Source organism: Patagioenas fasciata, chromosome 11 (genome assembly GCF_037038585.1).
Source record: "Patagioenas fasciata isolate bPatFas1 chromosome 11, bPatFas1.hap1, whole genome shotgun sequence".
Lineage (NCBI taxonomy): Eukaryota > Metazoa > Chordata > Aves > Columbiformes > Columbidae > Patagioenas > Patagioenas fasciata.
In genome coordinates, this window is record NC_092530.1 from 10,769,225 (window position 1) to 10,793,329 (window position 24,105).

The window sequence follows — 24,105 nt, forward strand, 5'->3', positions numbered from 1 at the left end:
CTGGGTGCTAAGGCAGCCAGCAGCGTGCTTTGGGTGCTGACTGAGAGCCCCAGTGAGACACCTCTCTCTCCTCAGGCAGGACCCATGGTCCCACCGTGGGCTGGGGCTGGGAGCTGCACCTCTCCAAACCCAGCCATCCTAGTCTGGGGGGCAGCGGGCAAAGGCTCCCAGCAGAGCTGGGCTGCCCCGTTTTCTCCCACGGCTCCAGAGCTGCTGTCCTCATCTCAGGCTATCCAGTGTTTGCTGTTGCAGGGGCAAGACAGGCAAATTCCCTTCTCTTACCTATGTAAGACCCCATTTATATCCCTTCCACCGCTGCTTCCTTCCTGGCGCAGGACAAACGCGTCTTTTGCCAAGGAACACTGTCAGTTGAAATCCCTCTCGCTTCTTTTTCGCAGCCCACCACCCAGCCAGCTCCTGATGAAGCTGCCCTGTATTGTTGTCTCTCAGATTTCCTATTGTGGATTGGGCTGATTTTAATTGGTTTGCATTTTCAGTTGTTTTTCAGCTCATCAGGAAGGGTAATTAAAATAAAATCTTGCCCTCTGTGCTCCTCTCCATCAGTTGCAGCAACACTAGCTGAGCATGTTAATCTGAACAACGGTGAAGGCAGGGCTTAGTCCCTGTGAAGTGTTTGGAGGCTGGTTGTTAAGCATTACATTATTCAAAACACATTAAATTGTCCTGAATGAGGAGGAAGCATGTCTCGATCATCAAGCTGATGGACATTAACGGTCTCCTGCCACAAGTTTGTTAAATTTGAACTAGATTTAGCTACTGCCTGCCTCATTCCCATTCTGCAAGGAAAGCTGTGGACAGCAAAATGGCAAGGAGTAGGAGGCATAAATTCGAGATACCCACAGCTTGGACCAAAAGCCTTATATAAATCCTTTGGATTTCTAGACTTTAAAGAAATACAGTTGGCATTACTGCCTTCTGTCGACCAAGCAGGAAAGTTTAACTGGTAGTCCAGCATATGAATGCTTAAGAGTCTGGAGGTGGCTTACAGATCTGAGGGTGGTTTAAATGCTACTGGTAAGGAAGAGGGAGAGGGGGAAGTAACACATTTCTCAACATTTCCAGGTTTACAAAACCTGTGTGCTGAGCTAGAGGCTGTTAGGGTTGGCTCAGTCTCAAAATGAGGAAAAATATATGCATCACACACAAGCTAACTGCCAGCAATTTTTTCAGCTTATTGCTAATATTTGTGTTTGCTGTCTTTTAGGAAAATGTGAAACTGAATTTTGAAAGTTTGACTGTTGATTCATAAGGGATATCATAATTACTATTTGTACCCTCTTATGAGCATCACTGTTAGAAGCCACTAGAGCTGAGCTGGTCTCATAGACCTGCCATCGCCGCTCTGAAAAGCGGGCTCCTGCCTGGCAGTAAGCAAGTGTCAGTGTTTCTTAGCTGCGAGTCAGCACAAAAACCAATGCTGAGGACGTGTGCGAAGGGGAGAGGCTTTTGTTGCATCCCTTGGCGGTGATGGATGAGCTGGGATTTAATATCTCCCTCTGGTTCAGCAGCAGAGCAGCACGCGGGGAGATAAACCCAGCGCAGAGCCGGAGCCGAGGCCGGGACGGGCTCACACCATCTCTCAATCTGACTGCCAGGCTGCCAATTACATGGCAATTAGTAAAATAAATGTCTGCCATATGTTCCCCCCTCCCCAACCATTTTATGGTTTGGTCATTGTTCAGGAGGCAGTGTGTCTCTCTCCAAGCTACCTTGACTTTTTTATTTGTTAACATCAATCAGTTAGAGGGTCTTAATTGTACCTTTTAGCTGGCTAAGCCCAAGGCGCTCAGCCTGGTGCCCTTCCCAACACGGCTCTTCATTTCCCTCCTTTCGTCTCTCCCAGAGGTCAAAAATAGCCGTCTACGAGAAAATGTGGTCGTACATGAAGTCGGCCGAGCCCTCGGTGTTCACCAAAACGACGGCAGACGGGGTGGCGCGGGTGCGGAAGTCGAAGGGCAAGTTCGCCTTCCTGCTGGAGTCGACGATGAACGAGTACATCGAGCAGCGCAAGCCCTGCGACACCATGAAAGTCGGCGGCAACCTGGATTCCAAGGGCTATGGTGTAGCAACCCCCAAAGGCTCAGCATTAAGGTGGGTGGAATAATATAACAATATCCATGTTGTTATAGTATTCCACCTACCCTGATGTATTGTGTTGTCATTTTCTTTCTTGTGGATTTTGAGGTAACTTTAAAGTTTAAAATCTTCAATATTCCATGGAGTTAAATAAGACGGTAAATTATGGTTTCGTTTATTTAATGCATCCATTTTTTTAGTGTTCTCTTCGTGTTGTCCTCTCTGATTGTTTGTTGCTGTTTTAATTTTACAGTTCAATGGCTTTTTCAATTTAAATGGTAAAAGCCGAGTTAACCTGCCATATGTGACGAATGTTAACTGCATGATGTGGTGTTCTTGTTACTTTTTTTCTCAAAGACGATTTCCCCATCCCGCACACTTCAGTTTTGAGCAAATGTTATCCTCCATGCCACCTTCCAATATTTAACCCTGTATTTACTGTACAGACATTTTGATAGCTCCACGTTCTGTGAAATTTTAGCCAATTTGTCCTCTTGTGCTCCTTTTTTTATACGTTACGATTTCCTAAGCATTTGTGCATTTTTTCTTACAAGTTATGTTTTATCGTTTCAAGAAATGCTGTTAACCTGGCAGTATTAAAACTGAATGAGCAAGGCCTCTTGGACAAATTGAAAAACAAATGGTGGTACGACAAAGGAGAGTGCGGCAGCGGGGGAGGTGACTCCAAGGTCAGCCTCAATGTCACCACAATCGGGTACCTTAGCAAAGAGTAATCGGCAAGGCTGTTATCTTACTTCTCAAGGAAAAAAAACCAAAACAAGACACCAAAAAACACACAGATTGAATAATTGTGGTGGGGGAAAATAAGCCATTTGCTTGCCCAGTAGCTCTATCAAAGAAACAGTCTTATTTCATATTGTCAGGGGGCTTGGTCAAGCTTGGAAACCTTATTTAACTAACAGATAGTAAATCCAGTGTTGGTGGGACCTACACAGAGCGAATCAGTAGTTGTGACTACACAAGAAACCAGTGATCACATCTGGCCACTGTACTAACCTCTGAGGCTTTGGTCTTTCTCCATGATGTAGCTGTGATGCGGAGTGGTTCTTGAGAGGCTTTTTAGGCACGAGCAGCTGTGCCAGCACAGACCTGGGGGCGAGAGTGCTGCCTTCTCCTCTGCTCTCTTGTGGAGGGGTCAAGCAAACCAGTATCAGCATGTGCTGCTTTGCTGGCCGGAGCTGGTGCTGGCCGACCCCCTGGGGGAAGGCTGGGCTCTGGGGAAGAGCTGCTTGGGGGGCCTGTAGCTGAGGGAGAGAAAGGGGGGCTGCAACATGGGGTCATCTAATCATAGCATGAGTTAAACAGCGATACCCAAGAGATAACGTTAGGCAGAGATGGTAGTCACCTGTTGCTGATAAAATAGTAGCAGTAACAGTGATGTATAAGGAGCTAGAGCTTGCAACAGGCAAAGCTGAAACAAGAGATAGGTTGTTTGCAACAGGGAAATGTGTTGATGTACTAAAATGGAAATGAATCTTAAGGAAAGAGGTTTGGGGAGTTTTGCCTAGAATATTCACCTTTTGTGCACCACTGACCAGTCCCCGCACATGCCTGTGCAGCACTACTGTGTGTGTTTGCAGCGCTTTTGAAACAGATGTGGATTAAAATCCTCACTCCGGTGACAGCAGCGGCGATGCTGTCACTGCCTCCTGCTGGCCCGAGGCTTCCCCGGGTCTTTCAGGCAGCCTGGATGGTAGTGAGACTCTCAAAGTGGCTTTAATGACCTCGTGTATTGCAAAAGTTAACTAACGTGCTTTGATATTGCCAGCCTTGCCCTGTAAAACTGGCGATTTCTGCGGCCTTTAGCCTGGTGAGAGAAGCTCTAGCTAGAGTAGGCTGGGTGCTACTGGTCACCTTGCGTCCAGGAGCTGCCCAGAAAATTAATTTAAAATACATTGTTATACTGAAAAGTACTGATATTAATTTTCAGAGTGACACTGTCCTACAGCTACTAAAACCAGTTCCTTAAGGAACAATAACTCCTAATATCTCTTATAAAAATGCTTCAGCTTTGGTCCAAAATCAATAACAACAGTATTTTCAGTAAACCACAGTTTCGGACTATTACTGCAAATTACTGCTGCATTCTATTAATAAGAATTACTTACAGTTGGCTACATAGGAAATTACTCAGCTGTTCATCTCTGAAGTTGGCAAAAGCCACTGTGTAACGATAAAGGAAGGAGCTCTCGAAATCAGGTTTGTTCAGTAACTGGAGGTCTGCGGTGCTCAGCAGCAGCCTGGAGATGAACACGAGCTTTTATATGCTTTCTATCTCTGCTGCTCATCCTTCACACAACATTTTTTATAATGTGATACTTGCCAGTATATTAAATGTTTAATATTCTCCTGGGATCCAGCACCGCATTGTCTAATGCTGCCTCCATGGAAGAAAACTCTTTGTACAAACCAGCTTCAATGAACTTCATTGCTTTGAGTTCATTGAATTAAATCCAGCCAACTAATGCTTACAGCCCTAAGGAAGCTAAGAAGGATTTTTTAAATGGTCATAATTAGGAGGGGGCCATCCTTCTCTTTTTGCTTGTGCTGAAAGACCTTTTACAAAGAGTGATAGCATCCATTAGCGAACCTTTGGCCCTGGTCAGTGAGTGCTGAGTGGTGTCAGGTGTGCCATGATGCCATGGACAGGTACCAAGTGAAGAGGGGAGAGGAGCGAAAGTGATGACACATGTTTTGCTGGTTTAATCCATAAATCACAAAGCACTGTCTTTCTGCAGTTTGCCGTAACCCGCTGTGCTGAAGAACTGCTTGTTTGTTTGAGCTACGGACATCAGCTCTGGGGGGCACGGCTCAGCTGGCAGGAGTCCCTAGGGAGCAGAACATGGGTCAGTGAGCTCCTCCTTGTGGGGGGAGAAAATCCCACAGAGACTAAGCTAGGGGAGGCTTTTTTAAGTTGTTATTTCTAGAAATGTGGTAAATCAAAGGGCTTTATTGTTACAAAATGGCTTTTCTTCGAGGTGGCGTTTTGCGCACTGGGTGCTGCAGTGCTGCGGCGTTGCAGCAGATGGGCAGGTGCCCTCCGAGCGGCACAGACCCCATCATCGGCCACCAAGGTCAAGTGCAGGCTGTGCCCCAGCCCCCAGAGCGCCCTGCCCTCACAGCAGAGATGAGCACTGGTGCCGCCCTCACTGCCTGCGTCTCACTGGCCTCTCGCTCCTCCTCTCCATCCTCCTGCCAGAAGCCTGAGCTGCCCTCATCATCTCATCCCATCTCTCCAGTTAATTGTTTATATGAGCAAGGCTTCATTTATAGAGCATTTCAGAGGAATCGCTTGAAAACTGTTCTTTTTTCCCTTAAAGGAAGTAGTAGCTGCGGGGAATGGGAGGACGGGGTGGTGAAGGTGCCTGATGGGAGGATGCAGACCTTGCACCCCGTCACACGGGGTGGCGCAGGGACCATTACTCTCTCGGGGCAGCTCTCTCTACCGGCTGAGCTGTCAGACCACCTCTCTCAGCTTTGCCAGTAGGGACCCAGGCTTGGGAAATGGCTGTCCCGAGTTTGTAATCAGCTGCTTCGCACCTCCTGCCAACGAGTTGTGTGTAGCTGTGAGTTGTTGCAGATTGATGGTGCTGGTTTCTGAAGCTGAATCCCTGTGTGCAAACTGATGTTCTAGCTTGCACTGAGAGCCAGAGGTAAGTGTGCAGCCCGTTTGCTTGTGCCTGTGCCCATCATTGTATTGCAGAGGACCCGGTGACCCAGCAAGTGGCCTCCCATGCTCATCCTCCCCATGGTGCGATGTGCGGTTTGCCTGTGCCTGGAGATGGGTGATTCTGAGTTGTGATTTCATCTCCCGCTACCGTAATTTCATCGCCACTGGAAAACTAAACAGTGACTTCAAATTTCACAAGGACTTTGAGTCTTGCAGCATGAGAAAGAAAAGGTATTCAATGGACTTTCTGCAAGTGTTTTAATCTATTTGGTTACACAGACTGTACAGTTAGTCCTGCGAGCATCCCAGGCTTCTGGAGTCCTCTTGTAATTTAAGACTAAAGAGATTGTGCTGTTTTAGTGAGATTGTTTTAAAGGCCTCAGCTGACATATATCTCGTTTTCAGTGCTACCAGTAGGTACCGGCGCTGGTGTGGAGCAGAGGGCGCCCGTCTGCCCTGCTGTGTCTCGGCTGGTGGCACCGCCCTGGCCAAGGGAGTTAGTTACCCATTTCGGTAGTGCTCCTTGTTTGAGATGTCTGAAGGGGAACGTGCTCCACCCGTACGTAATTTGCCTGTGATGCATGTCAATATATGTGGGCTGACTTGGCTGGTGCAGACATCCTGGTATGTGCGTCAAAATTTGTTCACTTAGCTCTCCTAAACGAGCGTGAATTTAGGTTCATCTGTTTGATTCATGGCAAAATTATACCATCTTCCAGTTCTCCTATACATGTGAGCTGCGTTCTCAATCATAAGAGAATTCGAAATAGCAGTTATAAAAAAACATATTCCAGGAAATATGTTACAGTGTATTATGAGTTTGGAAACTAATTATTTTGTTTATTATACAATCCTATCGTCTCAGAGCTGAGTGATGGCTGAATAGGAATTTAACAAGCAGTAGACAAAAGGGGATGCAGACGGCGGTAGCAGGCTGAGTGACTTAAGTGAAACTAATTATTCAGTTGCATAGGAACAATTTTCTGCTAAGATAAATTTCGGTAGTTCTGCTGTTGATATGTTTCTTGTGTTATACCTTCGTGGTAACACTTAATGACAACTAACACAGAAGGAGATTGTTTGAATGCAGCATCTTGCCAACTTCACACACCAAGATTCCTTGCTAATTATTTGACTTGATTACTTTAATATATTCTTTTTTAGGCTAATATCTCTTTTGGAGTACATCTGTGAAATGACATGTGATGTAATACTACTCATTTTTTGGTTGTTTCTTTTTAATCATAGGATTACTTTTCTGGCCCGCTGGTTGGGTTCTGCCCTCAGAGCCACGCTCCATAAAGCATCGCATTCCCCAGCGCTTCTGAGCTGTGAGTGTGGCCATTAACAGATGGGATTTTTTCCCCCGTTTCTCTGTGCTATTTTGCTTCGATACATTTTCAGCACAGCCGTTAGAATTTGCAGCATATTTTTTTTTTAAGTGGCATATTTTTAGAAGAAATCTGTTATGCATTATTTTAGATGATACCTGACATTTAAAGAGCACGATCGCCAAACGTGTTGTGCTTTAAAGAGAACGTTTGGGGAAATGGCTATCTTAAAAAGATGCAGCACAATTTATTTGAGCAATTTGTTTGAAATTATGTTCATCAGTATGAATTTCCTTGCCATCTATTCTATAGGCCTGGGTTATGAGCTGGAAAAAGATAAAATGGCTGGTCAGAGCCAGTGATAGAAGCACGGAGCTAATTCATGCTCAGAGCTAGGAAAGTAATATGAAATTATTGTATTGTGCAAATTAGTGACAAAGCAAAATAATACTTTAAAAGGAAGACATCAGAATGTTTAATTGACAGCTATTACTTTATAGCATATTAAGAAATAATACTGTGTATGTTCTGTGTCAATAATGAAGTCTTAATGCTCTAGGAGTTCACCAGAGCATCTCACTTAGAGCATTGCCAAGAAGGGCAAAGAGCCTGCTCTGGTTTGCAGAAAAGTCTGAGCTGTTGTACGGATCGTTTGGGGTGTTTTCTTGGGGGTGTAACTAGGAGACTCAGAACAATAGTTTGAGATGAGCAGGTTGCCCAAGCTGGTGGAGTCAGGGCTGGCATCGAAGAACCGGGAGCCGTTTTGTTTTGCCTGTATCGCCTTTGTTTTGCCTGTCTGGTGGGCTTTGCTGCCTGGATGAAGCTGGACCTGAGTGTGCAAGGACACGTGCTTGTGTGGTGTCACCCGCGGCGGAGCCGGCCCTGTGCAGCGACACTGCATCCTGCCCTTATGGTCGCCAGAAATCTTAGAGACTTTCGATAACACCTGTCGTGCTTAACGGTTAATTTCCGTAAATTGTTTGCCTGAGTCATTTATCCTGCATTGTAAGCATCAGTATGGGAAAAGCCAAACGCCTTAGGACTGCAAAAGGAAAAAAGGAAAAGCAGCAGCTGGAAGTGGGGCTCCCAGCAGATGAGCAGGACCCTTCCTTTGAACGTCTCCCAGGGGTCTGGGCTTGGCTGTTTCCTCTTTATTGGTAACTGCTGGCACTTCGCACACAAAGGGAAAAGTAAATGCCTTTCTTCTCCTTCAAAGTGATTCTAATGTTTCAGCACTGAGCTGGGGTGGACGCAGGCACTCTTGCTGCTCCAGTGGATTGCTCTGCGCTGGCCAGCACTGCAATGGGTCAGACACCTATAGCTTTATAGAAGCAAAGTAGTGGTTCTTTGAATGTCTTGTGTAGCCTTTGGACTAAGCAGTACTTACCTGCAGCCTGCTGGGGAGCCTGAGAGCGAGAATTACAGAAAAAGCCATCCCAAGAAGAAAATAAATGAAAGAAGATGGGGGGAAAACTGGATGCATCTAGAGACAAGAGCAAGAGAAGGTGAGAGGATAGCCTGCACATGAGGTAAGTTGAGTCTCTTGCTCATATCCATCCAGGTTAGAAAGGATCCAGGCAATGACAGGAAGGGTCCGCGTTGCTGTTCCAGATGTTGTAGGTCTGAGTTTGACATTAAGCATCTGCCCTCCCTCATTCTGCCTCCCTGTTCAGGCAGCTCTTCCTCCCACCCCCTGGCCACAAACGTACCTCAAGTCCCAGGCACTGCTGTAAATGAACTATAGTCACTTGTTATGACTTGCGTTTCCCGATCCAATGGGCGTGTGTTATTGCATTAGCGCTTGGCACTTCTATTAAATTATGACTCTGTTAGTACAGTTTAATTTATTTGAGCTACATTTATGAAACATATAAATATACTTTCCTAGACACAGTTGCTGCTGCCAAACACAGGCTCCAAACTCACTGCAAAGAGTGGAGGCACTTGCAACCTCAGCTGGTAGCACATCTGGCTCCATCCAGGTGTGTTCAGAGGGTGTGCAGGTGTTACAATGGCATCATGCATCTGTGTGTGTCTTCCACAAATACAGCATCAGTTAAAACACCTGAATTTAAAATGCATACCTAGTTACTGCAAGGAAGAAGCCCACAGATACCACAAGGATACAGTGGTTGCTCCAAGTTGCCTCTAAAAATAAAATAAAGGAACCTTGAACTAAACAAAAGAACGTTATTTATGGAAAGAAACAGTAATGAAGACTAGAACTGGTAGAACTGCTATGGAGAAATATTGCAGCTACTAAATACTCAGCAGTAACCAAAACCAACCATCCCGATAGACCTGTTCCTGGTGAAATCACAGCACAAACACATTATTAAAACTACTTTGTGTGCTGTTTTGTAGGAAAGATTTTTGTCGCCCTCTGACACCGTTCAGTACCCAAAGGCACTGAAGGGAAGTCGCAGCCCCACTGCTGGTGATGGCCATGGGGATTTACTGTTGTGCCCAACACCTCCGAGCTGTCCCAGCCATCAGCGTGCAGTGTATTTCACAGGTGGCGAGGGGATATACGGGGCTTGAGGTGCCAACTTTTAATCTAGTTTTGAAAGCTCTTTGTCTTTTCAAACTAGATGGCTTTTGCATTTATCCGTTCCTCTGCCCACCCTTACAGCATTTCAATCCCTCAAATGTTAAATCTTGTAGATGTACAAGTGCTGGTAATACAGGGCGGGGAAAAAATGGTGCAGGTCTGAAATGGCAGCAAAGAGCAATCAAGTGTTCATTCCGTGAATATTAAATGTTCAATGTGAAATGCAGAAGGCCACTTTTTGAGACAGAAGGTAACAAATAGGAATAGTGAGTGACCATATGTTTTTATGCCCATATTTTCAGGGCTCTGTTCACTCCTGCTTGAAGTACCAGGTAACTCTAGTCTTGAAACAAACATCGTGGGTTTTAAAAATGAGCCCGTTTCTATCCATAGTCTTTGCCATCCCTCACACATGGGTGCATAGCAAAATATGAAGTTGTGGCATGGAGACACTGCTAAATTGGTAAATTATGACAGGCAGATAGATCTGATCTCGGAAAGAGCAGAGCGCTTGGACAATGCATTCACCCGCAGGTTTTGTATCTAGTCAGAAGTTATTTCAGTAACAAGATCTGACAAAAAGTCCATTCAATAGTTACAGATGAGGCTGGGATTTATAGACCTTGGGGGAATAAAGTGCCTTATTTGATTTAGATGGGTCTTTAACCTCAAGCAAGGCCCCCTAGAGAATTATGCTGTATTTGGTGTCTCTTCCTGGATTGTTTCTATCTTTATATTTTAATGATACTAAGATGGTTGGTAGTGAGATTTTTATGGTATCCTGTCAAATTAAGCAGAGTGCCCAGGCTTGATTTCTGCATTTGTCAGTGCCCTGTGCTGCACATGCCAGCACGGGGACGTGTGCCTTTGGGGGTTTCTCTGCCTTGCTGCATGTGTGGGGCTGAAATCTTGGTGTAAAGCAATAGTGCAGTTGTTCGGGGTCGTTCTCCCTGTGTCCGTCAGATATTTACCTCTCAGAGCATAGCAAAGGTGACACTTCCCACATGCCTGCAACAAGCTTCACACTCTGCTTCCCCTGAAATTAGTGGGGATTTGCCAGTGATACCAACAGGAACAAGTAATACAGTATTTTCAGTAGTTTTGCTCCAGAGGATTTTAGGAAGAGTTTTGAATTAGGAACATGCTTGTTTCTTTGTGCCTTAGTCCACTTGCCTTTCCTCTGACACTAGGAGGTGGATTTTAGAAACCCAAACATTTCGTGTCTAGACTCTGATGTTACAACGTTGTTGACTGGGTTGTGCTGACATCAGCAAGCGCACAGATGCTCCAGCCAGCAAGGACAGCTTTGGTCATAAGAAACAAGAGAAAAATTCCTGCTGCAGAAGTGAAAGCATTTTAAATATGTCAGATTACTAAATTAAAGGGATTAGGTAAAAATAACAGGGATTAAAAAGCAAACAAGTCAATAACCACTTTATAATGTACTAACCAAGACCCGGTACCACCATGGACATTTGCCTCCCTCGTGTTGCTGGGGTTTGGATGGGAGGTGAAGAGCCCTTCACAGAGGACACAGCCCTTGGACTGAGTGAGGCCAACTTGGAGGGAGGACATGGCGCTTCGTTCATCCTGCTGCCTTCACATGTGCCAGTGCCCTCCTGCGGCTTTTTGTTGCTCTGATGCCATAAATCAGCAATAGACCTGGCTTAACCAGATATTAAATCAGATTTACAGTGGTTCTGCGCCCTTGCAGTGTCACACAGCCGGATGCCTTTGGCGCTGGGACGTTGCCTCCCCTGATGTACGTGCAGGGGCACGTCACAGCACAAACAGCTTTGCTGCCACTACCGCGTCCCTCGTCATCTGTGCCTCCACTTCCACAGCACTTCTCCAACCAGAGTTATTTGACATCTGATGGGGAAAAAAAATGAGAAAAAAGCACGTTAGCAATGACATGGGATTTCACATTGTGGCAGATGCAGTATTAAGCACATTGGGAACTCGTGTCTTTTGGCCTTTTAGCTGAACCTGCTTGCAGTGGATGGGGCTCCTGTTGGCCATGTTTACCTTATGTTTGGAGCCAGTGTCCATCTGCCTTGTGAGGAGGATCCCCATTGCCACTGGCCTTAAATGTCTTGGCTTCACCGAGTGAAGCCTATGTCCCTGGATGAGATGGCACACATCGCTCCCCGGTGCCGTGGGGCTGCAGACGTCCTGCCTGCACAGCACAGGAGCAGCCACCGAGCCTTTCTGCCCAGGGACCGCTCATAAGAGCAGCGGAGCTGCGGGGGTTGGAGCAGTTGCCCCATGATTTGTGTCCTCCCAAGACAGCCAGGCAGGCAGGCATCCCTCCTTGGGCTGAGATGTCGATCAGCTCTTCTGCAGCTTGTTCTCAGCTATCCTGAGCCTCAGCCCTGGGCATGAATGGAGTTTCAAGGCCAGAAGGGAGCTCTCGCTGCTGATGTTGTTCTTGCATTCCTTCAGGCTCATGGGTGATTTCTCACTCTCTGTCCCCAAAAGAGCTAAATTTGGACTCTCAAGATGCTGCAAGCAACAGTGCTGGGAAAATGTCACACTGTACCCCGTACGCCAGATATTCTATGGAACGTCAGAAACTGGCTGACAGTGGGTGGAGGAACATCTGCAGTTTGTAGTCTGTGGCAAAAGGTGCCAGGTCAGCCCTCGGATAGCCCCACTGCTTGCGGGATTTGGTGCAGCCCGTGCACTGCCCAGCTCTGATGAAGCCCTTTAATTAGTGCTTCAAAGAGCCTTTACTTGTTGCACCTTGTCTTTGCAGCTCCCTTTTCTGAAAGATTGCATCTAAAAACTCTAAATTAATTCTGAGTATTGGTTCATCTGGTTTGAGGTAAGAGTATGCTGTCTGCCGTGTACGTTTGCTCTCCTTGGCAATGATCATTTTTGGGTATAACATTTATATTACATCCATTAGAGCATAGAATGGGATGTGAATTAACCAAACTGTTCAAATCACCACTTAAATCTTTATTGATTGCAAGTAATAACTACGGTGTTGCCGAGACTTTATGCCACTTGAACACCAGTCACACACAGCTGATGAAAGTCTGTGGGTTATTGGGTGAGACTTTTGAGACCCGAAGTGACTTTTGCTCCTAAATCTCGCCTGCAATGGTCACCGTCTCTGCTCTGTATTGCCTACTCTGAGTTATGGGGACCAGACCCAAACCCTGGGCTGCAGAGACCCTAGCAACAATACAACCCCTCACTCGTTCCTTGAAAACAGCCCTTTCCTGGCAAGATCAGGATGTTCCTTTCGTAAGTTAACATCGCTTTTCTAAGAAGCTGCCTAGACTCTTTGGCGCAGTCGGAGCTCGTTCAGGGAAGAGTCCTGTCTGCAGCACCAGCACATAAACGTGATGGCCAGTAACAGGAATCAGATTACCAAAAGATCAACCTGGCCAGCTTTTGCAGCTGTATGTGGGACTTCAGCCTTCTGGGTCTCTTTCTGAAGCCGGTAGAAGCTAGGGTGATGTCACTAAAAAATATCTGGGTTTGGTTTATCTGCTTTGTATAGATGCAGGCAAAATAATGAAAATGAACCTAAAAAGTCATTAATCAAATTTAAAACCTGTTTTGATGTATAATTTGAGAGAGGTAGAAGTCATACCTTCTCACATTTGGGACTGATAAGTAACTATTTCTGTGATGATTAATTTACTTTTCTTCTACTTGAAACTTGTTCTGGCCAGAAAGAAATATCATAGTGCCGCCGGTTTTCTCAATGCAGATAAAAATGACTGCAACGAACCCGAAAGCTGTGCTATGGTGAGGGGAGTCAGAGCAAGACGTCGCTCAGGGGGAGGGTGTCTCAGGGAGAAGACGACAGAGCAGGTGGGCTCTGCATCATCCTCTTCCCTCTTTTCCATATTAATGGTGTAGATGGAAAATAGATAATAATGAAACAGAAACATAATAGATGCTCTACGAAGAGCATATAGCAGCTCTCGCTTCTGAGGGATGATCTCACGTGTCAGCATGGGGAACATGCTCAGCCTGGAAGTGATGCTGTTATTTTATGCAAGATCAGCTTTCATGACAAAGAAATGCTTGTAGCAATTCCTGAATTTAGAGGGAGAGGTGGCCAGGGTTTTTAAACTGAACGCAAAGCTTTGGAGACCTAGTTCAAGGGTGAGATTTTAAAGAGTGGCTGCACATCGTTTTTCAAAAATCATTTCACTCCATCAGCCTTGTCCTGTTACCTGGGGCAAACAGCACCAAGGGGTGCAGCAGGACTTTTGGGCTGGTGTCCCCAGACAAGTGGGGCTGAAATGCAGTGGGGAGGAGGCCCCAGAGCCACTAGGGTGGTTCCCTTTGAGATAGTGCCACATTGCATATGGAAAAAACCTGGCACTACTTGTTTTCTAGCAGTAACTGATGGCTGAAGAAGGGAAGGAAATGCTGCCAGCACCTGAGCAGAGTCTTCTAACAAACAAACTGATAAACCAAACTGCTGAAACAGCAATAAAACCCACCTCTGTCCTAGGTGTAAATAATGCTTGCAACTCTCTGATGAAGTGAAGCCTGTGAGAATAGATTTGCATTGATCTTCTTAACATCGTGCCCCTCTTAAATAAATCAACCATAGCAAATGGCTTGGTTAGCCATTGGGGGCAATAGTATGCAGTATGAGGCACCTGGGACTGTTTCTCTAGGATCATGTCTTCTCATCATTTGTAGATGCCAGCAAAAAAACAATCTTCATTTTGGTAAAGCTGTCACACAGATCCAGCCTCACATGGATAAGCCTGTATCAACCAAACCTACTACATCTGGATAAAAAGCACAAGCAAGCAAGCAAAAAAATCCTTCTGTTCTGGTAAGGAAAAAAAACACCGCAAGTTTCTGCCCAGGAATACCATCTGATGACATCCAGAACACTGACATCCCCATCCTGATTGCCTCGGTTCGTTCTCTTGGGCATACAGAGTACAACAAGAGAGTACAAGCTCTCAAACCTCGGAACATTTTTACTTTGATAAAAGCAACCAAACTACTAGAGAGCTGGGCTGGAAAACCACACAAGAGGAGATGAAAAAGCATCGTGTCATAAATTAAAGGCAGAAGAGAAACAGCTGAAGCCACCCGGGAAAGGGCTGAGGACCTCATAGGATATCCTGTGCAGCCCAATAACAGCAACCTAATTAAAAAAGCAGCTGGAAACAAAATTATCCAAGGAAAAAAGATGAGGAAATTGAAGTCTTTTGAGATAGAGATTCAGAAACTGAGCAAATGATGCTCTGAGCCGTTTTGGGGCAGCACAGCTGTCTGGGGAGGCAGGTGGGCAGCTGGGACACAGCCTTCCCATGCAACCCTGGCGAGTCATTTAGTCTCTCTGTTCTGCTGCCTCTAAGGCAATTAAAAAACAATACCCCCCTCAAACAAGCAGTGCCAGTGTGAGCTATGAAAAATCCCACACTCCCAGAAGAGCCCTATGCTTCCCTCTGTAATAGCAAACAAAGCACTTTGCAACGTGCTAGCCTTCAACCTACCGGGATGGGCAGGGCTGGCGCTGCCCGAGAGCCTTTGCTGGGATGGCTGAGCTGCAGCTGAGGCATGGGACGGAGGATTCGAGTTCCACGTGTGCTGCTGAGCGCTCAGCGAGAGAAACACCATGATGTCCTTCTGCCCTTCCATCAGGGTCTCAGCCAAAGCCATGCCTGACTCTGACTGCTAAGTTGGCCCAGGCTAGACAGCTACTCAGAGATAAGCGATTGGAAAATGTACCAGCAGCCAGGCTCACTTTTCAATATATTTACTTAACTCGGGAATTTGAGAGCTGAGGAGCCCATCCTGTAGCAGCTCACATTGCATCCCTTCAGGTGCAGCGCTGGACCGGGGCTGCAGAAGCATCACCACACCTTCTCCCACTGTCAGCTCACTGAAATCCTGCTGCACAGGGGAGCATCTTGTGCATTAAGAGGTCTTGGGATTAATTTCCTGGAAGCAGACAAAATTGTTCCTTAGGACTTTGTTCAAACAAGCTGCATTTCACGCGCCATCTGTGAAGCACAAATTAGTGCCTTTCGTAGCACATGGAGAGGGCTTCTTTGCTCAGGTACGTGCTGTTCATCCCAGCAAATTAGCGGAACCGAGGGAGGCTGGGACCTGGCTCAGGAAACCTCCAGGTCTGTGTGCTGGGGGGACCTGACAGGCTAAGGCAGGGCAGAACAAGCACCGGCTACTGCTTCGTGTTGGTCTTTCCTCCCCGAGTCCTCTCTTACATGACCAGCTCATCTCGTACCGCTATCCGCTGTCCCCACGTGGGGTGGGATGGTGGCAGCCCCCGGCACAGCCGCATCCCAGCACAGGGACGGCTCCGCCGGCAAAGCGTCACTGGGCCTGATGCACCCAGCAGCTCCTCAGTGCTTGCCTGTCCATCCACTCCACTCCTCCTGCTGGGACAGATGGACAGAGCAAACCACGTTTTTCCTACCCAAGCTGAGGTACAGCAGTACCTCAGCTGACAAACAGGGCCATGACAAACAAGTGAAAACCCCAGTTTAGGCAAATTCCCATCTGTTTAGTTAAGATAATTTTAGTTTACTACTTTATTATTTTTTTTTGGCAGTTACGTGTGCACAATTAGCTACAATCTTGGCTTTAAAAAAAAATAAAGCACCCTAATTAGCATGTTAAGCCTCCTCATTTCCCAATACTGTATAATGTTGTGAAAGCTAATCTATAATGTATTGGATGTTATGCAAATTCTCTGTACTCCATATGGGGTTTATAAAGGCATGCAAATTAAAAATAGTGTTTGGAATAGGACTGGGGGGAGGGGAAAATTTGCACAATAAAGTATGTGGATAGGAGAAAAGGTGTTTATAACCTTCTCCCTATTGTTTGTGTATTCTCAGCTGCACAATGCTTTTCAAAGCAGATAGATGTATTGCATAAAATCTCTCCAAATTGGATAGTTTTTAAATGAAATTTAAAATGAGAGCGCTGTTCTCTAAGCAACAATCCATACCACTCTTTCTGCTGAGGCTTGTAACAGGCTGGTTAAAGACACTCGGCTTTCACTGACTTGCATTTCAATAATCTGAATCATGCACAACTTCTTGTAGTGTACTTGCCAGGGCGTCACCAAGGGCCTCGTCACAACACAGCTGCGCAGGAGGGTCCATGCGAGTGGCTTGGCCTGGACCTGGCCAGTCTCCATAGGTTATAAACCAACAGGGCAGGTGCATTACCTGCAGCACCCGGGGTGTTTGCGGCGTCCCTCTAGAGTGCCTTTCATCCTGTTTGTGTTTTATAGCCCTTCCTATATGTGGATGCAAATGTAGCTGGGATACAGCTGGCTTTTCACGATGCCATGGGATGGAGGGGCTCTATGCCTGCTGCCACAGCCCAGCCAGCAAACACGTCCTGTCCCGTGGGGCTTGTCACCACCGCCTGTGTCCAGCTGAGTGCGTACAGTCTGCCCTGACTGATACTTAATGGGATTACAGCTGCTGCTTAAAAATAGCAATTTTGTAAAAATAAAATTTTGGCTTTTGTCAAAACGAGCCCTGTGCAGACCAGGAGGATGGTGCGGCCTCTGCCTGGCCAGCTGGGGAGCTGTACCAGCATCACTGCTGCTGGGACCAGGGACCAGCAGTTCACCCTTCTCCATGGCTTTTTTTGCTTTCTGTGCTGGCCTCGGTAATGCCGTGCTGGGTCATGTTGGTGCAGCCCATGGGGCGTCCATGACCTGCCCGTGCTTGGCCAAGTGTAGCCTGTCCCCCCCGCACCCTCTGTCGTGGCCCGACTCCCACTCTCCTCCCAAAGGGCACGAGCACCTGCAAGGGCAGCACTTTTCAACATCAGCCATCTCAGAGGCTGTGAGGGCTGTGAGCCCTCCCAAACTGTGGACATTTCCCTAAACGCCGCCATGTAATCAAGCTTGTGCTTAAGGTGTTTTGTATAGGTTGCGCTGCTCCTGAGTCTCCTGCTTTGCAGAGTCGGGCAAGGAGGCAGGAAGCAGCGAGAAGTGAGGCCGGGGCAGGACGTGGGCTGAGCTCCTGCCCGGAGGGACTCCAGCGTGGCATGTTACTGTTTGTGCTGCCGCAGGGAGCCCAGCGTTGGCCCATGCAAAGTGCCAAAGCATTGGCAAGAATAAGGAGCCATCCCCTTCCTCCCCACCTCCTGCCCCGCACGGCCATGGGCGTGAGCTTCAGGAAGAAGCAGGGATCAATGCTGTTCTCACAGGAGCAGGAACTGAAGCCGTCCTTAACAGAAGGAACCTGTCTCATGGAAACAGGCAGGAAAAACACTTGGACATCCCACAAGGAGAAAATGGAAATTACAAAACCCACCCAGGGGCTCTGTTGGTGCCCCTTTTCCGCGGAGAAGGGATGGGCGAGCCCCTGGTCTTCCGGGCTTTTAGTAGCACCAGAGTCAGCAGCTCCCTTCACCCTGCCAACATTTCCCACCCTGGGCACTTTCAGCCAGCATTTCCCCGTTCACTGATTTATTTTATAAAGGTCTGCATTTGCTTATTTTCTGCTGCAGTTCCCTGGAGCGGCGGAGCTGGGGATGCAGCAGCTCCGGGGAGGAGCAGCCGCCGGCACCAGCAGGAGCTGGAGAACCAGGGAAAATGCCGTGAGGGCTGCGGAATCTGCTCTCTGACACCCACCCTGGGGTGTTTAGCTTTGCAGACATACAGACACACACACACTCCCCACAGCGCGGGGTTGCCCGGGGGCCTGGAGCCTCAGGTGCTGTTTTGCCGTAAGAAGCCCCAGTTTCTGGTTTGCCGGGCTTGCTGTCTGTTAGTGCAATTGGAGGGGTCCTGCTCGATCAAACCCACCGCAATCCGTAAAGCTACTGTGGATGCCTGTGAATGCACCAAACTGGGAAATTGGACTTGCTTTGTTTCTAGAACCTTCATTTAACAGTGAGTGCCGATTACTCAAAGCGATATGGGCAGGACCTGGTAATATAGCGTTGCTCTAGAATTAACTTAAGGGGATGATCCAGTTGCCTGCAGTGTAAATACTTTGTGGCCAGGAACCCTGCTTTATCGCTTTGTATAGTTTTAAAGTAGTTTAAAGATTGAATAACATAAAATAACATAATATAATGTTATTTATGTTATTTCCCACGTGAAGAACTCCTGTAAACCTTGCAGTATTGAAACTCAGTGAACAAGGCATCTTAGACAAGCTGAAAAACAAATGGTGGTACGATAAGGGTGAATGTGGAGCCAAGGACTCCGGAAGTAAGGTCAGTCGCTGAAGGTCTTTTTGTACTGATTAGCAATCACATTTTGACCCACTGTTTGTTTATACAAGGAATGACTTTCAAAAGTTGATATTTACGTTTTGAAGGTTGAAAGAAAAGAATAGAAAAAAATAAGTCTCTGAACATGACAGCATTTTTCTTTTATGCAGTGACAGACTGTAGTTGTAAGTATGTTTTACGATTTGAGTATTTTGCTAGAAAAACATGGAAAAAGAAGCCCCCAAAGCCTCGCAAGCTGGTATCTCATTTAAATGTGCAAGTTTCAGCACACTCGGTGTGTATTATTCAGGCCAGCATCTTTCCTTATTTTTAGTTTTATTGAAAAAAAACACATTTTTGTTTCAAAATTGTGACTTAGATTCTCTACATGTCAGTTTGGGAAACAGCCACATGCTTGCTAAGGGTGGACGATTTCAGGACAGACATGAAAAAATGCCCTTCCTGCCCTATTTCCCGATTCAGTTTGAAATTGGTTTGATTAGAAAAAGAATCTAGAAATCCTATTGGTAACTCATTACATAAGTATGGCAAACTCTTTTCCATTCCGCTTTGGACCTTTTTGCTGCTGTGCTGCCCTGTCCCACCCCAGCCCTGCTGCAGGACCAGTGCAGACCCCAGGGGAGGTGCCAGGTGCATCAGTGCGGTAGCTGCACGCTTAAATTGCAGGAAATACTTATTTACACCATTCAGTTGAAAGAAAACACTGAGGATTTTTTTTTTTTTTTAAATGCTTATAGAGCCATTGAGGAGCAAAACACCATAAAAGTGCTGGGCTTGTTGGAGTGAAGGACATTTTCAAAGGCACCAAGAGGAGGAGAGATGGAGCCCCAGCTGAAGTCAGTCGCAGTTCAGTGCCTGACTCCCCTGGTGCCTTTGGAACTGCTCTCTGTAATCATTCAAACAGAAAACTATAATTTGGAAGCACCCTCTTGGTGTCGGAGGATGATTTCAAGTTCCATCGAAGCCAACAGTAGAAATTTATTTTTGGCTGGGCTGGAAGTCTCATAGGGCACAACCCTGTATCTGTTGTATGAGATAAATTTGGGCTCACGGGACATCTGAATGCACAGCAGCTGCAGAGGGAAACTGTAATTGAAAAGAGGTGTGTAAATGAGTAATAGCTTTAGTTTCAATGGCAGGCTGTTTGCTACGACTGCACCTGTCCAAACTGCCTGTGAAATGCACAGACAGTGAAGAGGTAGAGCATTCCCGTTTCTGTCTATGAGCAGTGGTGCTGTCCCTGGAAACGCTTGGAAAGCGAGCTCCATGTCCCCTGGGCACAGCCCCGTGCTGCCTCCCGCTGCCGGCCGTGCAGCAGCAAAAGGGTTGCAGCTCGATTTAACTGGATTACAGAATCCCGTTTTTAAAAATGCAAGCCTTCTCCCACATCTGACATGTACTGAAGGACCCTGGCCAGCATTTGGTGTGTTGCAGTGACTGGCTGCATTCAATAACTCACTCCCCTTTGCTCACTGAAGGTGTTAGTTTAGCTCAGGGCTCTGCTGCCTGACCTTAAAGTAACTGACCCTCTTCCTAGGGTGTTTTTTTTCCTAAGTGTTGAAAGAAAAGACAGATAGGTTTAGCAGCATCTCAGTAATTTTATCTACATTCACCAAAACTAAGTGTGCAGTGGTTTGGGGTTTTTCTTTTTGTTTTATAACGGCCTTCTGTAAAACCTGCTGGTTTATGCAGCCGCTGCTGTCCCCAACAGAGCTTTCCCAAGGTGCCTTTGCCACCGGAGATGCTCGGCCATAGTCAGCTTTGCTCCGGGATGCTGAAGGCCTGGGGAGGTCAGTGGCCAAAACAAATCTCCTGTCGGTGAAATCAGCCAGGGTTTCACCCACCAAAGGGTGGGACACGGAGAGGCCGCTGCTGCACAGCCCCGGCTGCCGGGGACGGGGGGACAGCACTGAGCCAGGAGCGGGACACTGAGCGCCACCAGTGTAGTTATTCCAGCTAGGACTAAAGTAGCCTGTTGTCTGTCTGTCTGTCTGCTCCTCGCAGCAAAGCTAACGGCGTGGCTCGTTTCCCTTAGGACAAGACGAGCGCTCTGAGCCTCAGCAATGTTGCCGGGGTGTTCTACATCCTGGTCGGGGGCCTGGGCCTGGCCATGATGGTGGCGCTGATCGAGTTCTGCTACAAGTCTCGGGCCGAGTCCAAGCGCATGAAACTCACCAAGAACACGCAGAACTTCAAACCCGCGCCCGCCACCAACACCCAGAATTACGCGACGTACAGAGAAGGCTACAACGTGTACGGCACAGAAAGTGTGAAAATCTAGGGGTACGGCGCCGGGCCGGGAACTAACAGCCGCTGGGGTTTCTTTCTTCTCCTGCTGTTCTTAAGCTCTGCGTGATATTTTGTTGACTGCTGCCAAAAGGGCTTTTCAAACATCAGCTGGTGGCAGTTTCAGAAGATAAGTGATTGAAATTTCTTCCCTGAAGAGAAGTAAGCCTGGTACCATCCCATATTATAATAGAATGTGTGATAGCTGGCTTCATGGTGGAGTAACTCCTCTCTCCAGCGTTGTGCTAGTTCAGTATGTTAAAAAAGCATTGTGTTAATTGCTTTAAAAAACACTCTCATCAGAATTCAAATCTCTCTTGCTAGCGAGCTCTTCCCCTTTATTTTTTAAGCTAGAATCAGGTCAGGTAAGTGCTTTTAGAAAATCTCGAAAAAATCTACAATAGAACAAAAAAGTCTCCCTCCACTAGAGATCGTGATTTCTAAAACATGAAAAGTAGAGTCGAACTGCTGAAAAACGGCTCTGGAAAAAGCCGGTTAGCCCGTGGCCCACCCGCCGTGCCTCTGGCCAGGCCGGGCGTCCCTGCCCCGCAGTGACGAAATCTTTCTGGTTTTATTGTAGATCCTCACCCTGACAGCAGGCGAGAGGAGGAGCAGCAGAGAATGCGGCTACTTCGCAGATTCGGACCACCTGAGCCAGTTGTACTCTCTCCGAGGTGTCAGGCATGACACGAGTTGATGATGGTGCAATGTACTTTTAATAGGAAAAACTGATATTTTTTTTCCTTCAGTGCCTTATGGAAGACTCTGAGACTCACAACAATGCAAACCATCACTGAAATATTCTTGCTTTGCTTGAAAGAAGAAAAAGAAGATAAATAAAAGAAAAGAAAATAAGAAAAAAAGAAAATAAGGGAAAGAAAATGGAAAGAAAATGGAAAGAAAGGAAAGGAAAGGAAAGGAAAGGAAAGGAAAGGAAAGGAAAGGAAAGGAAAGGAAAGGAAAGGAAAGGAAAGGAAAGGAAAGGAAAGGAAAGGAAAGGAAAGGAAAGGAAAGGAAAGGAAAAAGGAAAGAAAAGAGACGAGAAAAGGAGAAGAGGTAGTACTGGTAATGACATATTAGTATGTGAAAAAAAAAAAAGAATCTTGTAAAAACAAAAATCAGTGCAACAAAAGCCATTCTTTGATACCACTGCACAGCGAATGAACTTGTGTCCTGGAAGCAAACCGCAGCCGGTTTCATCAGCCACCCGCTCGTATTGAATGACAAAACTCCTCCTGACACAAAGCCTCAGAATCTGCTGCGTGCGAACACGGACTGGCCTGTCACTGCTTGTCTGAGCTGATGTCAAGATGTTTCAGTATTTACTTACCAGTGGTGTGATTTTTTTTCTTTTCTGAGCCATTTTAAACTCTCCAGCTAACTTGAGCATTTCTGTATAGCAGTAAAAGCTGTAACACCTGACAAACAGAATCTGTGCATTAAAACCAGCTAAGGGCAATGACTCTGAACCTGTAAATCCAAGAGAAAGTAATTTGTGGAACTGCATGTCTTGCTTCCAGATCAGTAAATTAATTTATTGGGAAGGTAGCTAAAGTGCGGGCAGAAAATATTGCATTCCATATTTTATTTCTCCTATCATCAGGCATACCTACAGGTGCTTTGTTAAAATGGCATTGGGTGGCTTTAAAAAGAAATGATTTTAAAAAGCTACTTGCTGTTTAGGTTCGGACCATATATCTCTTTTCTTGCTGTGCATTTGCTGTCTAATTCACTGTTCAGTATCAAGCAACAAAGCAAGAGAAGCGCAGGTTAGTTTTTCCCAGGCCTGACTCCGCTTCGCCCCAGTCCCCTCCCAGCTAGCACTGTGCTCCGCTGATGCTTCTCGGCCGTTTTAAAACAGACGTGAGGAGAGAGGATAGTAACTCAAATTAGAGCTGCAGTTCCAGAGTAATATTAAGCGATCTAACGTGGCTCCTGCTAGTACTGTTCTATTATATCAGCTCTTGTTTCGCGGCTCCTGGGGAGAGGATGCTCCAACCGGGGGTCGGAGTCGCCAGTACTCACATCCAGCCTCTCAGCAGCAGCCTCGAACCTCTGCCTGGAAACTACTTAACTTCATTTAAAAATATAAAATAAAAAAAAAATTAAAAAAAAGTAAAAGACAAAACCGTCAAACATATTGTCAACCACAGGGGAAATGTTCAATGGAATATCTGCATACTAATTACCTCTAATCGACAATATGTATTTTCTGTAGTTTACTGTAGAGTTTTATTTCATCAGTAACATACAATGAGAAAGGAAACTCATTTAAACCAGTCTGACCCTTAGGCGTTTAGTTTGCTGATGATAGATTTGAACTTTTAATAGCATTAAAAAAAAAAAAAAAGAAGGATTACATGAGGGAAGTCTTGTTAAAAATAAGTATTTCCAACAAAATGTAATATAAAATCATTTTAAAAGTTCATAGGAGAATAATTTATTGTTCAAGTTTTTAACAAGATATATTGACAAGATATTGTTTTCATTTTCTTTTCATGAAACTGTGATTTCTTTTCCACCTTCTGAACGCAGCCCCGTCCCCAGCGCGGGCGAGCTCCAGCTGGGCGGTTATGAGTTGTATTTAAACAAACATTTTTCTTAAAAGCTGTACAAAAGATGTATGTTTATCAAATCCATTTTTAAGAGTGGAGGCTTCACACTAGTGAAGGCAGTTTGGTAAATGGTTCGATATTTTTTAAACTTGCATGTAAAGCTAAAACAAAACGTGTTGAGTGCTTACCAATTCTGGCTACCAACTTCAGGCTATTGGAAGTTTGGCAGCAGTCTCACGATGATTTGTTTCGGTATACTCTTTTCATTTGTTTTGCTTTGGGGGATTTCAGGGTTCTTTCCTTTTTCTTTTATTTTTTTTTTTCCTCTTTTTTTTGTTTGTTTTTGGTAATTTAAGTTCCTATTTTCAG

At 46.0% G+C, this 24,105-nt stretch overlaps 1 protein-coding gene across 5 annotated transcripts in view; it reads left to right on the plus strand.

The window, feature by feature from the left end:
- The window catches only part of GRIA3 (glutamate ionotropic receptor AMPA type subunit 3), a 145,110-nt gene extending 122,951 nt beyond the window's left edge, over positions 1-22,159 (plus strand). Inside the window, exons 13-16 of one of the 5 annotated variants that reach the window (XR_010652109.2) lie at positions 1,865-2,112; positions 2,672-2,786; positions 18,763-18,877; positions 20,931-21,070. Coding sequence is in view for 4 of the 5 variants with exons in the window: in XM_071813445.1 (XP_071669546.1) it covers positions 1,865-2,112; positions 2,672-2,786; positions 20,931-21,176 (609 nt within the window). In the remaining variant the exon portion in view is untranslated. The other 4 variants (XM_071813445.1, XM_065846475.2, XM_071813446.1 and 1 more) reach the window with 4 other exon arrangements.
- The last annotated feature ends 1,946 nt before the right edge of the window (positions 22,160-24,105 follow it).